Source organism: Microcebus murinus, chromosome 10 (genome assembly GCF_040939455.1).
Source record: "Microcebus murinus isolate Inina chromosome 10, M.murinus_Inina_mat1.0, whole genome shotgun sequence".
Taxonomy (NCBI): Eukaryota; Metazoa; Chordata; class Mammalia; order Primates; family Cheirogaleidae; genus Microcebus; species Microcebus murinus.
In genome coordinates this window covers 74,074,794-74,097,150 of record NC_134113.1, presented here as the reverse complement: position 1 = coordinate 74,097,150, position 22,357 = coordinate 74,074,794, and the positions used below count along the sequence as shown (strand labels likewise).

The following is a 22,357-nucleotide window of genomic DNA, read 5'->3' as shown; positions in this document are numbered from 1 at the left end:
ATTTCAAGAAACTATTAATTGTATATTAAGTGCTGTCCAGAGGCTGGGTAAATAAGATGAGGGCTTTGGAATTTCCCCTGAGGAAGCCATCAGGGACAGAATCAACAATGGAGTGGTTTGTAAAGGTAGTTGGAGGCCAAGAATGCACGTTACCTTTAAAAAAAAAAAAGTATAATTGTTCAGGTTCCTAACTTTATCAGGGACTTGATGAAGAACTTAGGATTCTCAAGCCTTCATTTTTGAGACTTAAATATAAACATTAAACAACCACTCTTCCTTGCAGTTGTGAAAAAGCACTACCTGGAAACAGTGAAGCTAATGTAAGCCATAGAAGCGTAGAGAATAGACATTCTAAAGCAGGATAAATAATTTTCCCCTTTCAGACACTGAGACAAAGGGCAGGCTTTGACACAATCTTTTCAGTCTCTCTAAACTGAATGGTTAAGCTCTTTTACGCTGAAGCTTGCAACTAGGTTTGTCCAGGACCCCCTACTCCACATACAATAACAAGCCGTTTCAAACCAGGGTGTAAGGTATTTGATACCTAAAGCATTCTCATGATTACAATGAGTAACCAAACTCCACAGCTTGAGAAATTGTTAGAACCCTCAGATCCCTTTCTTTGAGAACAGGAGCCTGTGAAATTATCTATCCTTGATCCAATTTGGCTTTCTCCTCCCTTCCCAGTTCACTGAGCATCACACAAAAATGATTGCTGGGCACCACAGTACTAAATCTGGGACGTTAGGCAACTGTTGTAGAGAATAAAGAAGTTCCCTGGGTATCTTCCACTCTTCACTGCAGAGCAGCTACCTTGATTAATTGTTTCAGGATATCCAGTTGTTTCACTAATCCACCAGACTTTTCACCCACAAAGACATATAATATGTACTTTGAACATTTATCAAAACTGAAAAACAAAATTTGATAAACTGAGTGAGACAGAGTAAAAGTCAACCTCTCTGCAAGAGTAGAACCTGCCCCTCCTTTTCAGCCTTTGGAAGGAAGGGAAGCAGAGAGTCCCAGGTAAGCTAGTTCAGACTGCTAAAGCAGGGACAGGAGCCAGTTTGGAGAGCAAACGCTTTGAATTCAGAAAAGCAGATTCTATTCATGTTTGGTTTTTTTTTTTTTTTTTTGAGACAGAGTCTCGCTTTGTTGCCCAGGCTAGAGTGAGTGCCACAGCGTCAGCCTACCTCACAGCAACCTCAAACTCCAGGGCTCAAGCAATCCTCCTGCCTCAGCCTCCCGAGTAGCTGGGACAACAGGCATGTGCCACCATGCCCGGCTAACTTTTTCTCTATATATTAGTTGTCCAATTAATTTCTTTATATTTATAGTAGAGACAGGATCTCGCTCTTCCTCAGGCTGGTTTTGAACTCCTGACCTCGAGCAGTCTGCCCGCCTCGGCCTCCCAGAGTGCTAGGATTACAGGCGTGAGCCACCGCGCCAGGTCAGAAAAGCAGATTCTATTCAGGTCTATGTTACATGACCTCTTTGCACCTCTACTTACTCACCTGTGAATAGGTTTTTTTTGTTTTTTGCTATGCAGGATTATTTAAGCAATGTTTAAAAGGGCCTAGCTCATAGTAGGCTGTTTCATAACACAGGAGCCTCTTTGCTTTTTACTTGCTACCAAGGCACTTACATTGTAGGGCAAGAGGCCCAAATTAAAGAGACCTAGTTTAAAACAGAGATATTGTGGCAGACAAGTGCTAAGATGCCTCCCCATGAGCCCCACCCCCACCTCTCCATGTTCTTCCTTTGTGTAATCCTCTCAGTGGCTGTGAGCAGGACCTGGGACAACTCTATCCCGCTGGCAGCCTGGCTCCAGACACTTGATGAATCAAGTAGCCATGTAAGGTGCCCCAGGAACTGCAGGTAGGCCTCTAGCCAACAACCAGTAAGAAGTCCTAGTAAGAAGGCCAGAGCCGCAAGGAAATGAGCTCTGCCAACAACCTGAGTGAGGTGTGCAGTGATTCTAAACCACCAGCTGAGCAGCAGCACAGCCAGCACCTGGTTGCAGCCTTGTGAGACCATGAGACACAGCTAAGCTGTGCCCAGACAGAAACTGAGAGAAACTTGTTTTAAGCCACTAAATGTGTGGTGATTTATTACACAACAATAGATAATACAGGTACCATCACCTTTCCACTATCTGAAGTTAACACGATAACTTCATGGTAATTGTATCATGTGCCAGCAAAATCATATGGACTATCCCAAAGCAAATCTAAATCCCAACAGTAGTATGGCTAATAAGGAGGCAGAGCTAGGACTTGAGAACCCAGGTCTGACCCCAATGGTAAAACCCAACTTTTATAGTTTCTCTCAAGACTTAATTATGCTTCCCACTATGCCCACAGACAGTAACAAAATCACATCAGGCATCAAGTACTAGCAACATTTTGTTCTTCATTGTCAAAACCATCTTACCCACTATATTATTTTGCACATCAGTTAAAATGTCTTGTATTTATTTATTTATTTAGAGACAGAGTCTGGCTTTGTTGCCCAGGCTAGAGTGCCGTGGCGTCAGTCTAGCTCACAGCAACCTCAAACTCCTGGGCTCAAGCGATCCTCCTGCTTCAGCCTCACGAGTAGCTGGGACTACAGGCATGTGCTACCATGCCTGGCTAAATTTTTCTATATATTTTTAGTTGGCCAATGAATTTATTTCTATTTTTAGTAGAGGCGGGGTTCTTGCTCTTGCTTGGGCTGGTTTCGAACTCCTGTCCTCAAGCAATCTTCTTGCCTCAGCCTCCCAGAGTGCTAGGATTACAGTAAAATGTCTTTTATTTTAAAGTCTTTATTTCTCACTAAAGAGGATTTCTCCCCCCTCCTGGCCCGTTATAAATCTAAGGGCTTAAACTGAGTATCTGGTGAAGGCCAAAACCATTATTTTTACCCAAGACTTTTCAAACAAAGCCACAAAACAGCTCCTTTTATTTTCTAATAAGACTAAATTTATTCAATACCCTAGTAAAAGTTTTGATTATAAGTATCCAACAGTATAAAAAGTACAAAACAGATCTGTAGATTTCTAATATATTAATACAAAGTGCATGACTACATACAGTACATCCTACAGGCAAAGAGAGGTGGAAGGGAAAAAAAGAAGACTGTGGTTGAGGTCTAGTAATAAATAAATAAATACAGAAGTAGAGATGATCCATATTATAGTATATTCTACCACCAATACTGCAGCCAAAATGTACAAAAAAAAAAAAAAAAAAAAAAAAAAACCATTTCAAAATAACTCAGGAGGATGATAATGGCTGGACTCTTGTAAATTCACCTCAAAGGCTGTGAGAGAGCCGACCCAACCAGCTGTGTAGTCTACGCATATGGTGGCTTATAGCATATAGGTTTTTTTCCAAAAGGAGGAAATATAAAATGTTTAGAGTAAGAACTATAAAACTATAGGGTGTCCATAAAAAGTGGCTCACTCCTTATTGTTACACTATCCAATTTTTAAAATCCAGTTTAAAAAATAAGCACTGAGTCATGTCATTATAAGGCAGGCAAATGCTCCTCCCTCATTATGAAAATAAGTCTGAACTGGTGATATTTTTCTCCTGAACTTTTAGAAAAGAGGCAAGAAGAGTACTTTGGTTTGGGTTCAAGTGAGAGGCTTTTAATGAGAATTTTAGAACTGAAGAACTCCAAGTTCAGGATATTTCAATGTTCAAAAAGCCTCACTAACAGAAGCCAAACCAAAACCAACCCACTTAGCATTAACACACACCTCTTTTCTTTTAGTAAATTTTACTTTAAATATAGAGTGAAAAACAATAAAAACCCTAATAGGTTAAAACAAGTCAAACATCCACTCTACACAGATAAAACCTTCACAAAGGTCAACTGAAGTAATCCAGAGCTAAAACTGAATTGTGCAGATTTTCAATGAAGTCATCAACAGTCATGTAACACAAACAAAGTCAATTATTTACATACTCGGCAAGCCCTCTAAGAAAATACGCCCCCAAAAGCATCAACCTTTGTTTTGTGCCATCTTGAAGACTTGAACATTTTATTTCTCAGACAGTTTAACATTTTTAATCAAGTGTGCTGTCTACCGTGGGGTAATGCTTTGGTACTATTCACCTCGGGTCTCACCTATCCCAAAGATTTGCCATTCCCCCAAAAAGAGCTTTCATTCTGCTTTAGAAATTTCACATAAATTAAAATCCGTATCAATTATTAATATGAAGGGAGGTGGCACAGGATGCAAAATATACAGTCAAGTTGACATCTCTGTATATTTAGAAATTACTTTTTCCTTCAAGGTATTTCTAACAGAAAGCTCAGTCTGTCCTGCTTAATAATCAGTAGTACAGGTTTGAATCATCAGAACCTTGGCAAGACCTTAATATTTCAAAATTCTTAACAATTACCTCTAGGAGCAAGTCCGTGTTGCTGAGTTATGACAACTTTATTATCATGAGGGAAAACAAGTGTAGCCAGCCATCTTAAAATATGCCCCAACCACTGCTTCTCAATATAGAAAGACTAAAACTACATACTGTTTATCATACAACAAATCCCATCACTGTCCCCTGAAATTCCCCTTAGTTTCATTCATTAGAAGGGGATTTTAAAAAAAAAAAAAGAAGAAGACTTAAAGAGCACTTTACAGCAGCATTCAGCTTTCCTATGAAATACTCAGCATCTTAAATATTATATACAATTCTTTTTTTTAGTAAGCTAGACACTGGCTTCAGATGTTGTGGAACTGGGGGGAAAATAACCCATTCAAAACTATTCTAGAAGTTGTCTTTTGGCAGAATAGCAGGTATCCAAGTTAAAAATAGGAGGGTCAGCTTGTTGCTTTGTGGTCTTTTCAAAACTTAAATCATTTTTTGTTCCCCTTCTACATAAAAACCTCAGTCACCACTCCTGAGTGGAGATGGGCAGAGGCTCTGGGCCCTGCTCCTCCGGCTTCTCAGCAGCTGCTTTCTTATTGCTGCAGCAAGGCTTGAATAGATGTGTGTCGATGAGGACTTCCCCAAAACGGCCTTTGTAGATAATCCCACAACATATTTTCTGTCTAAAAGAAAAAGTGGAGAACAAAATACATTAATAAGACAGAAGAATAGGAATTAAAAAAAAAATCTACTCACCATGATAACTAGTCCAACATAACCAAAAGGCTCTACTAACTTCTACAATCTCATCACACTCCAACCGAAAGGGCTCCTAGGCCTTTCACTTAGCTAAGAAACTGGGAACTACCCAAGGTCCCTTAAATGCCACACTGGAATCTTCTCAAACAACTAAGGGGGAAATATGCATTTTAAGAGACAGCAGTCAGTTTCAAAGGCTGCTCCTGAAGTTGTTAACTCTATTTCCTCTAAAAATCCACCAGCTCTTGGGGGTGGGGGGGGGGCGGACGGACAGCCACCATAAACAGGTGATGCAGCCAGTGGTTATTTTAATTAAATACCGAGTAGATAAAAATATCTACTATATATATATATACATATATATATATATATATATAATCAAATATACATAAAGGCATAAAAAGTAACAAAACCACTCATGGATCACATACTTTAAAGGAAAAAAAGACCATTTCCTGTGAAGGCCCCTGTATGCCCCTCTCCAGTCCCAACTCATCTCAGTCTTTACTCTGTTAATTTCAGGTTTTTTACTCCCTTATCTCTTTATATTTAATACTTCATGGTTTTACTATACTGTTTGTAACTCAATCATACTGCATAATTATCCATTATACATACACGGAATCCCACTGTATTCTGTAATTTTTTTGCTTAACATTAAGTAATGAGATTCATACATATTGTTATAGAGTTTATAACTTATGTATGAGATTCCACCATGTGAATACATATACCAGTTTTAATTATCCACTCTCATTTTGATGAATTTTGCTATTATAAGCACTGCTTTCACATCAGTGTATATATTCTAAAAATTTTTTCTAGTTTATATTGCTGGGATATAGGAATGGAAACATCTTCAACTTTACTCAAAAATGGCAATTATTAATCAACATGGTTCAAACTATTTACACCCATAACCAACGGTATTCTCATCACTCTATATACACTAACATTTGGTAACAAAGTTTGCTTTAGTTTTTACCAATCCAGTGGGTACAAAATGGCATCCTGTGAAATTTTAGTTTGTATTTTCTTAATTATCAAAAAGTTTGAACATGTTTTCATTTAATGGGTTCTTTCTTTTGTGTGATACCTTTTCAAGTCTTGTGCCCGGTTTTCTATAGTTTGTCTTTTTCTTCCCTTGTAGGAGTTGTTTATATATTCTAGATATTAATCCTTTGTCGGATACATGTGTTGGATATCATTTCCCTTTTATGGTGTCATTTAATTCATTTAAGTTCATAATTATAATGTAATCAAACCTGGTGTCTTTTCTTTTATGCTTAGTACTTTGTCATAAGAAATCCTTTCCCACTCAAAAGTCATATTCTGTTTTCTACTGTAATGCATCTGTAATTGTGTATGGTGTAATTAATTGTGTATGGTGTGAGGCATCGAAGCACAATTTTTCCACATGCATAACCATGTTGTCTATAATAACCTAGCAACATTTATTCAACAGTCCATTTTCCCTCACTGACCTCCCCCCACTGTGTATCACATAACAAGTTTGCATATACATGTGGGCTTATTCTTTGCTCTGTATTCCATCATCATTGGTTTATTTTTCTATACCTGGCTAGCCCCAAAACACGTTATATTAATTACTATGGCTTTGTAATATCTTGATTTCTCTTAGGGCACATATATCCACATCTTTCTTATTCTTCTGAAGATAGATGATTATTTTAGGCCCTTTGCTTTTCTATATAAATTATAAATCTAGCTTGTCAAGTTCTCCAAATATGTTGGGGTTTTGACTGCAATTACCCTGAATCTATTAAGTGATCATCTTTATTACATTCAGTTTTACAATATCCGTGAATGTGTATGTACCTCAATTTATTTAGGTATGTTTAAAAGTTATTCAATAATATTTGAATTTCTCCATAAAGGACTTTTTCTTCTTTTCTTTTTATCCTCTAAAGCAGCCAGAAGGGATCCATAAAGGTATTTTAATATTTATTACTAGGTTCTTTTTATATTTTCTAATGCTATAGGAAAAGATATCATTCTAATCCCAAACTGCTTGAGTTTAAATCCTGCTGTACTTACAGTGTAATCTTACATAAATTATTTCCTCTTTGTATCTGTTTCCACATAATGCTTCATAGAGTTGTTATAAAGATTAAATAAATCTACGTAAACCATCTACAAAGTACTATGTGCTAGGTGCTGTTCTAACTGTTTATTACTACTGCTACCGCCACCACCACCACCACCACCATGACCAATACTGTATTGGCTAGCATCTCCTATATAATGCTGATTAGAAATAATGACAGTGAACACTCTTGATCTTAGGGAAAAATGTTTTCATTTTGTCACAATTAAGTATGATTGTACTTTTTTTGAGATATCTATAATCCAGGTGATAAATTTTCCTTCTATTCTGACTTTGCTAAAAATTGTTTTTTTTTTTTTTTTTTTTTGAGACAGAGTCTCACTTTGTTGCCCGGGCTAGAGTGAGTGCCGTGGCGTCAGCCTAGCTCACAGCAACCTCAGACTCCTGGGCTCGAGTGATCCTTCTGCCTCAGCCTCCCGGGTAGCTGGGACTACAGGCATGCGCCACCATGCCCGGCTAATTTTTTTTATATATATATCAGTTGGCCAATTAATTTCTTTCTATTTATAGTAGAGACGGGGTCTCGCTCAGGCTGGTTTTGAACTCCTGACCTTGAGCAATCCGCCCGCCTCGGCCTCCCAAGAGCTAGGATTACAGGCGTGAGCCACAGCGCCCGGCCTAAAAATTGTTTTATACTTTGAAGGAATGCTCAAATCGTCAAACACCTCTGTACTACTAAGATGATGCCTTCCTTTAGAAACCGTCAATGTGGTAAATTACAAGTTTATCTTCTTGAGTTTAAACCAATTTTCCATTCCTAGAATAAACCTAGTGGCTGATCATAACATACTGTTTTGATATCAAAATTATATTAGCCTTATAAAATGCTTGAGGCCTATGCCCTATTTTATTCACAGTCTGGAAAAATCACTGAAAGATCAGAACCACTTGTTCCTAGAATGTTTGGTAGAATTTGCCTATCTGGACCCGGGATTTCTTTGAGGGAAGATTTTTCACCACTGAATCAATTTCTTTTGTCTTTTCTTTTTTTTTCAAAGATGGAGTCTTACTCTGTTGCCCAGGCTGGAGTGCAGCGGACCGATCACAGCTCACTATAGCCTCGAACATCTAGGCTCCAGCAATCCTCCTGCCTCAGCCTTGAATCAATTTCTTTATTATGAGACTATTCATTTCAGGTTGCTTACTTTTTTACCAGAGTTTTGGTAAGATGTCTTTTTTTTTTTTTTTTAGTAATATATCCACTTTATCCATATGTTCAAATTTATTGGCATAGTTGTTTATAATATCCTATTATCTTTTAAATTTCAGCTTTATATATACCTAAGTCTCCTTTTTCTTTTTCTTTCCTAAAATTTCTTATGTGTACTTCTTTTCTTGGTCTGCCTTCTCTAGTCATTTTTGGTCTGGTATTTTTTTTTTTTTTTTTTTTGAGACAGAGTCTCACTTTGTTGCCCAGGCTAGAGTGAGTGCCGTGGCGTCAGCCTGGCTCACAGCAACCTCAATCTCCGGGGCTCAGCGATCCTACTGCCTCAGCCTCCCAAGTAGCTGGGACTACAGGCATGCGCCACCATGCCCGGCTAATTTTTTGTATATATATTTTTTAGTTGGTCAATTAATTTATTTCTATTTTTGGTAGAGACGGGGTCTCGCTCAGGCTGGTTTCGAACTCCTGACCTTGAGCAATCCGCCCGCCTCGGCCTCCCAAAGTGCTAGGATTACAGGCGTGAGCCACCACGCCCGGCCTGGTCTGGTATTTTTAAGATCCAACTCTTAGTTAGATCCAACTCTATGTTCCGCTGCATAGTCTTTCAATTCCATATATTTCTTCTCCTATCTTTAGTATTTCCTTGCTTTAATTTGCCTTGAATTTGTCTTTATCAACTTTTAAGTTAGACATTTATCAGTTCATTTACTTTATAGTCTTTCTTTTGTAATAGCATTAACAGCAATAAATTTTCCTCTATCTACCCTTTTAGCTTTATCCTACATGTTGTGATTTATGGTGTTTTTCACCATAAATATTTAAGTTATAAATATTTTCTATTTCACATTAGATTTCTTTTAGACCTAGGGGTTATTAACTTACAAATATATGGCAGTATTTTTTACAGACATATTTTACAAATACATGATAATATTTTCTATTATCATTTTGTTTTGCTAGGTATATTTTTTCCCATACCGTTATCTTTAAACTTTTATCCTCTATCTCTGGTAAACAGAACATAACTGGGCTTTCATTGATTATCCAAATTTTGGTCTCTTAAATGGAACCATTATTACTTACATTTATTGTGATCAACGATCAATTTGGGGTTACTCTACGATATTTGTTTTTCTATTGGTCCCACTTTTTCTGTGTGTCTTTTCTCTCCTATATTGGGCCATCTTTTGGATTGGGTATTTATTCTCACTCTAATTTCCTGCACTTCCCTCCTTCTTCTCTGGAGCTTTTACACTTTTTTTTTTTTTTTTTTTTGAGACAAGAGTCTTGCTCTGTTGCCCGGGCTATGTTGCTGTGGTGTCAGCCTAGCTCTCAGCAACCTCAAATTCCTGGGCTCAAGCAATCCTCCCACCCTGGCCTCCCAGAGTGCTAGGATTACAGGAGTAAACTACCACCCTCAGGTTTATTTTTAATCTTTTAGTAGTTATATAGTTAATTTATCACATTCTAAAATTATTCAATATATTTATACTCAACAAGGCAAAAGACATTGAACACTTTGACTCCTATCACCTTTATTACCTTAACTTATGCATTATAGTTGTCACATAATTCTCTTATTTTTTACTACAACTATAGTCATTTTAAAAAGTCATCGTTTAAATTTACGTAAATATTTACTATTTTTTTATTGATCCTTCTTTCCTCTCAGAATTCCAACCTAGGATTTCTTTCCTTCTGCCTGTAGAATTGTCTTTATTGAGGGTCAGCTAGGTGGCAAACTCTCAAATTATTTTTCCTGTCAAAACTGTTTTATGGGCCAGGCGCAGTGACTCACGCCTGTAATCCTAGAACTCTGGGAGGCCGAGGCGAGAGGATCGCTTGAGGTCAGTAGTTTTGAGACCAGCCTAAACAAGAGTGAGACCCCCATCTCTACTAAATAATAGAAAGAAATTAGCTGGACAACTAAAAATAGAAAAAATTAGCCAGGTGTGGTGGAACAAGACTCTATCTCAAAAAAAAAACAAAAAAACCTGTCTTATGTCTTGTTCATAAAAGATGTTTTTGCTATATGTATAATTCTAGGTTAAGATTTATTATCTCTTGGCTCACTGAAGATACTAATCTATTGTTTTCTGGCTTCCTTTGTCTATGCTAAGAACTCTAGCTTTGTGTATTTGTTGTTCCTTTGAAAAGGATGTATTTTCTTAAGCCAAGCCCAGTGGTGCACACCTGTAATCACAGCTACTTGGGAGGCTGAGGCAGTAGTGCGTGAGCCCAGGAGTTCAAGGCCACCCTGGGAAACAAAGAAAGACTCTATCTCTTTAAAAAAGGAGATACAGAGACCTCCTGCCTCAGCCTCCCCAGCAGCTGGGACTGCAGGTATGCACCAACCATGTCCGGCTAATTTTTTTTCTATATATATATTAGTTGGCCAATTAATTTCTTTCTATTGTTAGTAAAGACAGGGTCTCGCTCTTGCTCAGGCTGGTCCCGAACTCCTGACCTGGAGCAATCCGCCCTCCTCAGCCTCCCAGAGTGCTAGGATTACAGGCGTGAGCCACCACACCCGGCCTTTATCTGACTTTTAATTTCAATTTGTTAGTTCTCCTGCATCTGTAATCTAGAAAATTCTAAACATTTTCTCTTTGAAAGTATTTTTTGCTATCATAGTCTGTTATCTTTTTGGACTTTGGGGCTAGATTGATTGATTGATTGATTGACAGATTGATTCAGCATTTGGCATCTTAGTATTCCTTATTAAGTTACCCACCAATCAATGACATCTTTAAAGACTTTAAAAAGTATGTTTTCTAGCACTTATACTTTCTTTCGTGGGAGATGATAGTCAGAATACTATTCTAGTCTACTCCATGATAGGAAATTTAGGTATCTTGATGTGATTTTTATTTTAAATCCATTTTAATAGGAAGAACATATAAAATCACAATTCTTTGCTCAATTACTGCTCAATCTACTCTAGTCATGTGTGCTACAGCTGTTTGCCAAATGCCACTTAATTGCTAAGGAAGTAGGAAACCACTGCCTATAATTTAAGCTAGTATGCTGGTTAGACATTTCTGTCGCCTTTACCTTTTCCAGTATGTGAGATCTAAAAAGGAAAAAACTGGTGTTCTATTGGAACCAGAAGCCATCTCTGTATCTGAGCCATCATCTGACTGGTTACTATAACATGGAGACTGAGCTGGGGAGGCACTTGAGGTGGTACTGTGAGCATCAGAATCTGCAACAAATAAAGGTAAAAAAGAAATTTTCAATTTCATTACTTGTAATGGCAACCAAACTTCAGCATAGGACATTGTAAATGAGTTGGTAAAAAAAAAGAAACAGTAAAAAAGAATTTATTTTCTATGCACTACTGGTATTTTAAGATATTTGGACTAAAGTATATTTTTAAAGAAAATGAGGGCTTCTGCTTCTACAAAGATGGAGTGGACATACTTTCTCCCTATTCCTCCTGCTAATACAACTAAAAACCCTGGATATTATACTAGTATATACAAGAAATGAAAAGACTCTGAAAGGTGATGATGACCATCTGGGGAGCTTGAGACCCAAGGAAAGATGTGGTGAGTTCCTTAATTTTTCTCAATTTTCTTTTTGCTTCATAAATCCCAGTCTTAGAGGTGAAGCAGCAGCAACCCAAAAATGCCAATGGGTGCAGGCAACCAAAAACCTAAAATCTCAATAAAAGCCTGCTCTTTTTAGCCAAAGTACCAGGAAAAGGGCAGCCTAGCAAGACAGGAAACTTTTCCTAGATAGTATCACTCTATTCCAGCCCAACACCACAGAAAAAACTGTGGCCATCCCTTACCCACCCTGGCAAGGGCAAGGTGGGGTGCTTAGATTTCTACCCTCACAAGACTGTTATAAAGCACACCACCTCCACCAGGGAGGGGTCAGAGGAAGCCTAGTAGAGAGTCACTAAGAACAAGGACATCCTCACCATATGGGAGCCTGAGCTTCCCCCCAACATGCAAGTGGTATTAAGGAACACCCCCCATGACACACATAGATATTAATGGAAGCTGAGTGAAAAACGAGACTTCTAGCACCACCTGGCAGTAACGCAGTGGTGGTGGCCCTCTCCATTCTCCTACACTTAGGGGTATTCAAAAAAACCAATTAAAACATAAGGTTTAAACCAGATCCAGAGTCTCACAAAATAATCTGAAAATGTCCAGGTTTCAATCAAAAAGCACATCATTTGGCCAGGATTGGGGGCTCATGCCTGTAATCCTCACACTTTGGAAGGCCAAAGCAGAAGGACTGCTTGAGGTCAGGAGTTTGAGACCAGTCTGAGCAGGACTGATACCCCATCTCTACAGAAAAAAAAAAAAGAAAAAAAAAAAACTAGCCGGGCATGGTGGCACGTGCCTTTAGTCCCAGCTACTCAGGAGGCTGAGGCAGGAGGATCACTTGAGCCCAGGAGTTTGAGGTTGCTGTGAGCTAGATGACACCACTGCACTCTAGCCTGGGCAATACAGAGAGACTCTGTCTCAAAAAAAATAAAAAGAAGAAAAAAAATCCGATCATTCCAAGAACCAGAAAGACTTCAAAATGAATGAAAAGGCAAGTACATGCCAACACTAAGATGAGAGGTATGTTAGAATTAACTAGCAAAGATTTTATTTGTGTGTTTATTTATTTAAGCAAAGAATTTTCTTGGTACTGACAAAAATTTTATTTTATTTATTTATTTATTTTTTGAGACAGAGTCTCGCTTTGTTGCCCAGGCTAGAGTGAGTGCCGTGGCGTCAGCCTGGCTCACAGCAACCTCAAACTCCTGGGCTCAAGCAATCCTTCTGCCTCAGCCTCCCGAGTAGCTGGGACTACAGGGACGCGCCACCATGCCCGGCTAATAATTTTTCGTATGTATTAGTTGGCCAATTAATTTATTTCTATTTATAATAGAGACGGAGTCTCACTCTTGCTCAAGTTGGTTTCGAACTCCTGACCTCAAGCAATCCGCCCGCCTCGGCCTCCCAGAGTGCTAGGATTACAGGCGTGAGCCACTGCGCCAGGCCGTTTGTTGACAAAAATTTTAAAGCAGCCATGATAAAAATGCTTCAATGAGCAATTATAAACATATTTGAAACAAATGAAAATATAGCCTCAGGAAAGAAATGGGAAGTCTCAGTAAAAAAAATAAAAACCATAAAGAAAAAACAAATGGAAATTTTTTTGAACTGAAGAAATACAATAAATAAAATACAAAGCTCAATGGATGTGCTCAATAGCAGAATGGAGGGAAAAGAAAAAACAGTGAACTGAAAGAAAGAACAAAAGAAATTACCCAATCTGAACAACATGGGGAAAAACAAACAGAGCTTAAGACCTGTGGAACTATAACAACAACAAAAAAAACTTATATTCATGTCATTACAGTACTGGAGGGACAGGAGAATGAGAGTGAAAGTGAAAAAATACTCAAATATACTTCGACACAAGTCATGTAACAATTAACCACAATTTCCTAATCAGAGAAATAAATAAATCTGGATTTTATTTTTAAGAGACACAGTCTTGGCCAGGCATGGTGGCTCATGCCTGTAATCCTAGCACTCTGGGAGGCCAAGGCGAGCGGATTGCTCAAGGTCAGGAGTTCGAAATCAGCCTGAGCGAGACCCTGTCTCTACTATAAATAGAAAGAAATTGATTGGCCAACTAACATATATATAGAAAAAATTAGCCGGACATGGTGGTGCATGCCTGTAGTCCCAGCTACTCCGGAGGCTGAGGCAGCAGGATTGCTTGAGCCCAGGAGTTTGAGGTTGCTGTGAGCTAGGTTGATGCCACGGCACTCACTCTAGCCTGGGCAAAGAAGTGAGACCCTGTCTCAAAAAAAAAAAAAAAAAAAAAAAAAGAGAGACACGCTCTCACTCCGTCACCCAAGCTGTACTGAAGTAGTTCTTACCACAGCCTTGAACTCTTGGGCTCAAGCAGTCCTCTTGCCTCAGCCTCCCCAGCAGCTAGGACTTCAGGAGTGTGCCACCATGCCCCACTGATTTTTTTTCTAATTGCCAAGTGAAAAATTACACATTTGTGAATGACAATAGCTAAAAACTTGTCAAATTTGGCAAGAGAGGCCAGGCATGGTGGCTCACACCTGTAATCCTAGCACTCTGGGAGGCCGAGTCTGGAGCATCATTTTAGCTCAGGAGTTCAAGACCAGCTTGAGCAAGAGCAAGACCCTGTCTCTACTATAAATAGAAAGATTAGCCAAACAACTAACGATAGAAAAAACTCAACCGTGCACAGTGGAGCGTGCCTGTAGTTCCAGCTACCTAGGAGGTTGAGGGAGGAGGATTGCTTAAGCCCAGAAGTTTGAGGTTGCTGTGAGCTAGGCTGACGCCACGGCACTCTAGCCCAGGCAAGAGAGTGAGACTCTGTCTCCCCCCCCAAAAAAAAAAATTTGGCAGGAGACATAAAGCTGGGATTCAAGGAGCTGAGCAAAACCCAAATAGAATATACTCAACAAAATCCATACCAAGACATATAATTAAACCTCTACAAACTAAAGAAGAGAAGAAATGAAAAAATAAAAAAAAATAAAGACAAAAAGAAAACTAAAGAAGAAAAATATCTGGAAAGCAACCAAAGAAAAATTATAGTGTACCTATAAAAGGAAAATAATAGATCCTGATTTAATAAGGAATAAAAGCAATTCATTAAATGCAGAGGTAATTTTTTTTTTTTTTTGAGACAGAGTCTCACTTTGTTGCTGAGGCTAGAGTGAGTGCCATGGCGTCAACCTAGCTCACAGCAACCTCAAACTCCTGGGCTCAAGCAATCCTGCTGCCTCAGCCTCCCGAGTAGCTGGGACTACAGGCACATGCCACCATGCCCGGCTAATTTTTTCCTATATATATATTAGTTGGCCAATTAATTTCTTTCTATTTATAGTAGAGGCAGGGTCTCACTCTTGCTCAGGCTGGTTTCGAACTCCTGACCTTGAGCAATCCACCCGCCTCGGCCTCCCAGAGTGCTAGGATTACAGGCGTGAGCCACTGTGCCCGGCCCAGAGGTAAATTTGACTTAATATTTTTGCCCTCAGAAGGCTGCATATAAATTTGCAAGCCGGAAATTAAATTTTTTGGTCAAGTCACTGTGTTACAAGGCTACAGATACTGCTAGTCACAGCAAGAATGATATCATAAATAGTGGTGGAGCCTACCACATATCTAATCTTTAGTTAAACATCCCCTTCTCCCAGGACAGGTGATAAAGCAATCCTCCAATCTCCAATTGAGAACCAATGAAATATTTATTAAGTATGAGGCATGAAATCCTGTGTTATATGCTGCATGGGAAGAAACAGACTAAAGAAAACTTTTTTGAATAGAGCTCACAAGTATTTTGTATTAACAAATGTTTATATAAAATAACATAAAACTAATTATCTAAAACAAAGAAAGTACCATTAATGTTTTTAATATGCTAATTTAACAAACGAAATCCTCAAGAATATCAGCCTTTAAAGAAGTTTTAGGGAATTTCAAAATAATTAGCCAGGCATGGTGGCATGTGCCTATAGTCCTTGCTACTGGGGAGGCTAAGGCAAGAGGATTGCTTGAGTCTCAGAGTTTGAGGCTACGAGTCAGCAATGAGTGTACCACTGTATTCCCTCCTGGGCAATGGAATGAGACCTTATCTCTTTAAGAAAAAAAAGAAAAAAGAAAAAAATCTAGGTCTATACCCATTTCTCCAATTAGGAAATTGCGGCTAAATGTCAACTGAATCTTGTCAATGAGTCACACATTCATTAGTGACAAGAACTGTAATTCAAATCCAAATCTTTTTTTTTTTTCTTTTAATACAGAGTCTTATTCTGTTGCCCAAGCTAGAGTGCCGTGGTGTTAGGCTTGCTCACAGCAACCTAAAACTCCTGGGCTCAAGCAATCCTCCTGCCTCAGCCTCTCAAGTTGTTGGGACTACAGGCACGCACCACCATGCCCCATTAATTTTTTCTATTTTTAGTAGAGAAAAAAGTCACTTGATCACTCTTGCTCAAGTGATCCTTCAGCCTGGGCCTCCTAGAGTGCTAGGATTACAGGCGTGAGCCACCGTGCCCGGCCCCAAAATCTTTATATGTTAAGTTCTAGGCCTGATGTCTTTCTAGCACACCACAAAAGAATGTTTCAAGAATATATAAGCTGGGTATGTGCAGGATGCATGGAAGCTAACACCAACCAGAGACAGGGAGACCATTTAATGTGTTATGTTGCACACATGTGTTAGCAATTCACAATGTACCTAAGGAAACCCAGTTTTAGTTTAAGCCTCCAAAATCCACATTTCTTATCAAAGGGATTATTTTTGATCTCCAACCACTACAGAGCACAGTTTTATCATAAAACCCTAAAATTACACTGGACATATTCCCTTAAGGCAAAAGTTAGTCAGAAATCACCTTCCCTGTAATTAAGGGAAAGAGTTAAAAATATACATAGGCATAATAAATTTCCCTACCTTCAAGTGATAGAAGAAACTTACTATTGCTTAAATGTTCATTAAAATATCCTGTGAGAGTGGAGGGTAGAGTTAAATGCCTTTTGGGGATATGGGGAGGGTTGAAAGCTGGTTAAGAAAGGAACAGGTGTAATTCAAACACACAAATACATACACATTTGTGTTACCTAAATATTTTACCATAAATATAAAAATATTTTCACCAAATATTAAATATGTCATCCAAACAACTACAGATAGACTCATTAAAAATATATTTATTCAAGAGCACATAGTAGCAGATCTGGAAAGACAAAATCCTGGGGCACTGGTTAAACTACCCAGAGAGCAGAGTGGTATTACGGAAAGAGTACTGGGGTTTGAAGTTAGAAAAACCTGCGGTCAAAATCATCTCTACAGCACTTACTAAGTGATGCAGGTTAAGGTTCCATCATCCCTCTGTGCTTCCTGTCCTAAGCTCTAACATGGAAATAACTGAGATAATTGTGTATGTAAGGTGCTTAGTACATATATCAAAATGCTTAAGAGATGAGTGAGTTCTTCTTCACCCCCCACTGTACCCAGTCAGTACACTAAACTTTTTCCATTGTTCTAAAACAAGGATGACAATCATTTGTCTTCCTTGGTAATATTTTGACTAACAGAGTCCACAGATGAGTAAAAAATACTGAAAGCTCTAATATAGGTCCACAACACTTGTCCACAATTCTGAGAAAGCTCTGAAAACACAAAGCTTATTCCCAACATATTTGGTCACAAAATCTGGCATGACCAAACTATGTTTGTAAGTAGACAAACCTGACTAGCCTATTTATAGTCCGTTTAACTCACCGAATATGACTATTCCTACATTTGTTATAGAAATACTAACGTGTTTGATTGAATAGTGCTGCCTCAGACCCCCCTAAGGGTGATACAGATATTATACAACATTATATGCAGTATATTTCCTTTTCCAAATCCGAAATCTAAATTCCAAAATATAGATGTACTACCACAGTACTGTCCCCAACAAATTCCAATAAGAGTAATGGAAACCTGACATTAATTGACATTCCTTTCTCATTTTATCCACCCACACAACACACACCACCCCTTAAACTTGAAAGGCCTGAGGCTGGCTTTATTCTAATATGTGAGTTATGATTTCTAAGGTTACTTTCCAGAAAATCTGGGCTTTCATCTCAGATTGTCCACTAATTATTTAAATACATTCCTGCACATCTCTAGGACATGATTTCCTGATGCATAAAAACCAAATAAACAAGCTAGAAATGCACCTTCTAGAAAATTAAGATGTTGATAAAAACATCAGAGTGGTCTCAGTACAATTTAAAGATATGGCTAGCTGGTGAAAGTACTCTCATGACATCAAAATCAGATATAGTTCCAAAATTTCATAGAAATAAGATAACATCTCCACCAAGTCAACACCGCCTTTCAGCACTGTTTTTAAAAAGTAATAGAGAACAAAACGATACACACACACACCATATACCACCCCCAGGCAAAAATAAAAACAATTATTTTAAGTACTAACATTTTAATATCACAACTTACTATGACGTTTAAATTCCTTCTGCAGTTTACTGATCTGGTTGCTTTTTATCCTGTTTCCAGACAGAGTTTTCACTTTCTTTGGTTTCAATGTAGTCTTTAGGCTGGGTCCTGCCCTTGCATCTACCACCTGGAAGAAAATACTGATTATTTAATATCATTTAAAAAAATTACACCAATGCATCCCTCTGGTTCCAACCCATGCCTATTTGAGGGAGCCCTGCCTCCTAAGAACTGAGAACCAGTTTTATACTCAAAGGGTGTTAGAGAGTTCATGTGTACTTTTCGTCATCACATGATATGGAAAAATAAATTTTTTAGGCAGGGTGCGGTGGCTCACGCCTATAATCCTAGCACTCTGGGAGGCCAAGGCGGGCGCATTGCTCGAGGTCAGGAGTTCGAAACCAGCCTGAGCAAGAGCAAGACCCCGTCTCTACTATAAATAGAAAGAAATTAATTGGCCAACTAATACATACAGAAAAAAATTAGCCGGGCATGGTGGTGCATGCCTGTAGTCCCAGCTACTCAAGAGCCTGAGGCAGAAGGATTGCTTGAGCCCAGGAGTTTGAGGTTGCTGTAAGCTAGGCTGATGCCACAGCACTCACTCAAGCCTGGGCAACAAAGCGAGACTCTGTCTCAAAAAAAAAAAAAAAAAAAAAAAAAGTAAAAATTTAAAATAATTAAAATAAATACATAAATAAATAAATTTTTCATATCCTATTTATCTACTGGGGTTTTAATTTTTTTTTTCTTTGAAGTGGGCAATAGCAGGAGTCTACTAGAAAAATTCTAAAAAGACTTATATATGGGATAATCATTATTGGATAACCCAACTAGGTTAAGATTCAAGCCTAACAACTAACATTTCTACAGGATGATATTTTGCAGCTTACAAAAAGCTTTCATATACTTTTTTTTTTTGAGACAGAATCTCACTTTGTTGCCCAAGCTAGTCTGAGTGCCGTGGCATCAGCCTAGCTCACAGCAACCTCAAACTCCTGGGCTCAAGCAATCCTACTGCCTCAGCCTCCCGAATATCTGGGACTACAGGCATGCGCCACCATGCCTGGCTAATTTTTTTTTTATATATATATTAGTTGGCCAATTAATTTCTTTCTATTTATAGTAGAAACGAGGTCTCACTCTTGCTCAGGCTGGTTTCGAACTCCTGACCTCGAGTTCGCCCGCCTCAGCCTCCCAGAGTGCTAGGGTTACAGGTGTGAGCCACCACACCCGGCCTCATATACTTTTGATTTTACCTTTCCCACAAAGCAGTAAAGGGGCTATTTTTGTTACTCCAATTTTAGACCAAAGGAAAATAAGGCAAGCAGTGGTGTGGACCTACAGTCTTAGCTACTTGGCAGGCTAAAGCCAGAGGATCACCTGAGGCCAGAAGTTCAAGACAGGCCTAGACAACATAACAAGATCCAGTCTCTACAAAATATTTTTTAAAATTAGCAGAGGTCAGTAGTGCATGCCTGTAGTCCTAGCTACTGGGAAGGCTGAGGCAGGAGTACTGCTTTAGCCCAGGAGTTCAAGGCTACAGTGAACTATGATCATACCACTATACTCTAGCCTGGGCAACGGAGCTAAGACCCCATCTCAAAAATAAAAAAGAAAACAAGGCATAGAGAACTTAAGTATTTTGCCTTATTTCACTAAGCTAATAAATGGGTATGGGTGGGTAGAGAGGAGAAAAGACTGAAACCAAGGTCTTCGGACCTATTCTTTATACTTTTTTTTTACTATACATCTTAATCCCTGAGATCAGTCACATGATGGTAGCAGCATGTTCTTCTACAATCTAGCCCAGCTATTGATCTAGCCCTGTATAGTCCTATTTCTCATATATTCACACACTTACTATTTGCAGATTTCCACCCTATGTAAAAAGGAAGATTTTCTACCTTCAAAATCACAACCCATTGTAATAATTTAACATTGTCACCAAAGGACAGTATAAGGCTAGTATGGCAGAAAAAGCAAAGAAAACCTGCCTACTTAAAAAAATTTTGTGTAAAGTTCATAAATCTTCTGAAAACTAGCATACAGAAAAATTAATTAAGACTTAACAATGTTGGCCGGGCACGGTGGCTCACACATGTAATCCTAGACTCTGGGAGGTCAAGGCGGGAGGATCACTCAACGCCAGAGTTCGAAACCAGCCTGAGCAATAGCGAGACCCTGTCTCTACTAAAATTAGAAAGAAATTAATTGGCCAACTAAAAATATATAGAAAAAATTAGCCAGGCATGGTGGTACATGCCTATAGTCCCAGCTACTCAAGAGGCTGAGGCAGAAGGATCGCTTGAGGCCGGAAGGTTGCTGTGAGCTAGGATGACACCACGGCAACCTAGCCCAGGCGACTTAACAGTGTTATTCTGGTCATCAAAAATATTTTATGGGGCGGGTGCAGTGGCTCACACCTGTAATCCTAGCACTCTGGGAGGCCGAGGTGGGAGGATTGCTCGAGGTCAGGAGTTCGAAACCAGCCTGAGCAAGAGCGAGACCCCATCTCTACTATAAATAGAAAGAAATTAATTGGTCAACTAATATATATAGAAAAACTTAGCCGGGCATGGTAGTGCATGCCTGTAGTTCCAGCTACTCGGGAGGCTGAGGCAGCAGGATTGCTTGAGCCCAGGAGTTTGAGGTTGCTGTGAGCTAGGCTGACGCCAGGGCACTCACTCTAGCCTTGGCAAAAAGGCGAGACACTGTCTCAAAAAAAAAAAAAAAAATCCTTCTAAAAATATTTTATGAAGAACTCTAGTGACATAGGAGGGTGAAAGGGCAAACAGAACACAAATTAACATGCCAGCTTGATCTCAACTAGATTTACATATAGAAAATAACAATAGGTTCTAACTGAGTAATCACCATGTTATACTTTATAGATACCATTTTATTCAGTTCTCACAATAGCTCTATGAGATAACTAGTATCTTTACACTTCATAAATAAATATAACCTGCCCAAAGTCCACAGCTAGTAAGTGGTGACAATAAGATTCAATTCCAAGTCTGATTCTAAAACCTATGTTCTCACTGGTACCAACCTGAGTTCAAAGGAAGATGTTATTGTAAGAGATTTAAAAAAGAATCCATGTCTAATTAACTCTGGGAATTATTGGGTTAAACCTAAAAATATGTGAAGGTGCACTGTGAATCTCTAAAAGGGGGATATTGGATACACACTTAGAGAAATGCTACACCAGGCTATTCTGTTCCAAATATGCCCAAATGTTAAGTGATTATATCTGACCAGTAGATAGTGTTTTTCTTTATTCTTTTTATATTTTTTTCTACCCTAAGGATATATTACTTCCTAAATTGGGGGAAATTAATGTTACTTTAAATAAAATAGAGGTATAATTGAGAAAGAAGAAAGATTAACTAACATGATTCCAGTTTTTTTTTGATCCTGCTGGCAACTTCTTCCATCTTTTCACAAGCAGGACACAGGCATTGCAGATGTCTCCCGAACGAGTTTCATGCAACCTGATAAGAAAACAATCAAACCTTTATCAGTGTCCTTTACCTTAAAGAATTTATGCAAGTACATTTCTTCTGGAAAAAAACTTTATCCATTTATTGCTTGTAGATACAATGGAATCATCATGGAGGATCTAGTTCCATTGTTTCTATAGTATATTTCAAAAATATAATTAACTTCTAGATCCAATGAACCAATTCTATGTACTGCAATTCAGTCATTTTAAAATAAAATAGATTTTAAAAATTAAATAACAATAAAACTTACCTAAAAAAGATGGTTTTCTATAATGCTGTCTAATCTTTTGTGAAATTTGTAGATATTTCATAAGCAATAAAATGCCACCCTTTGAGTATTAATAAAATAATATGTCATGATATTCTAGTTTCACAACAAACAAAACCAGAAAGGCATTGTAGTTTTTAAAAACATGATTAT

General features: G+C 38.4%; 1 protein-coding gene across 3 annotated transcripts in view; it reads right to left on the bottom strand.

Moving 5' to 3' along the window:
• Positions 1-2,081: 2,081 nt before the first annotated feature.
• Positions 2,082-22,357, bottom strand: part of SINHCAF (SIN3-HDAC complex associated factor) — a 39,151-nt gene continuing 18,875 nt past the window's right edge. For all 3 annotated transcript variants that reach the window (XM_012748142.2, XM_012748139.3, XM_012748157.3), the window contains exons 3-6: positions 21,825-21,924; positions 18,431-18,557; positions 11,471-11,621; positions 2,082-5,047 (exon numbers count right to left, since the gene is read on the bottom strand). In XM_012748142.2, coding sequence (XP_012603596.1) covers positions 4,888-5,047; positions 11,471-11,621; positions 18,431-18,557; positions 21,825-21,924 — 538 coding nt within the window. In that variant the 3' untranslated portion in view covers positions 2,082-4,887. The remainder of the gene's footprint in view (positions 5,048-11,470; positions 11,622-18,430; positions 18,558-21,824; positions 21,925-22,357) is intronic.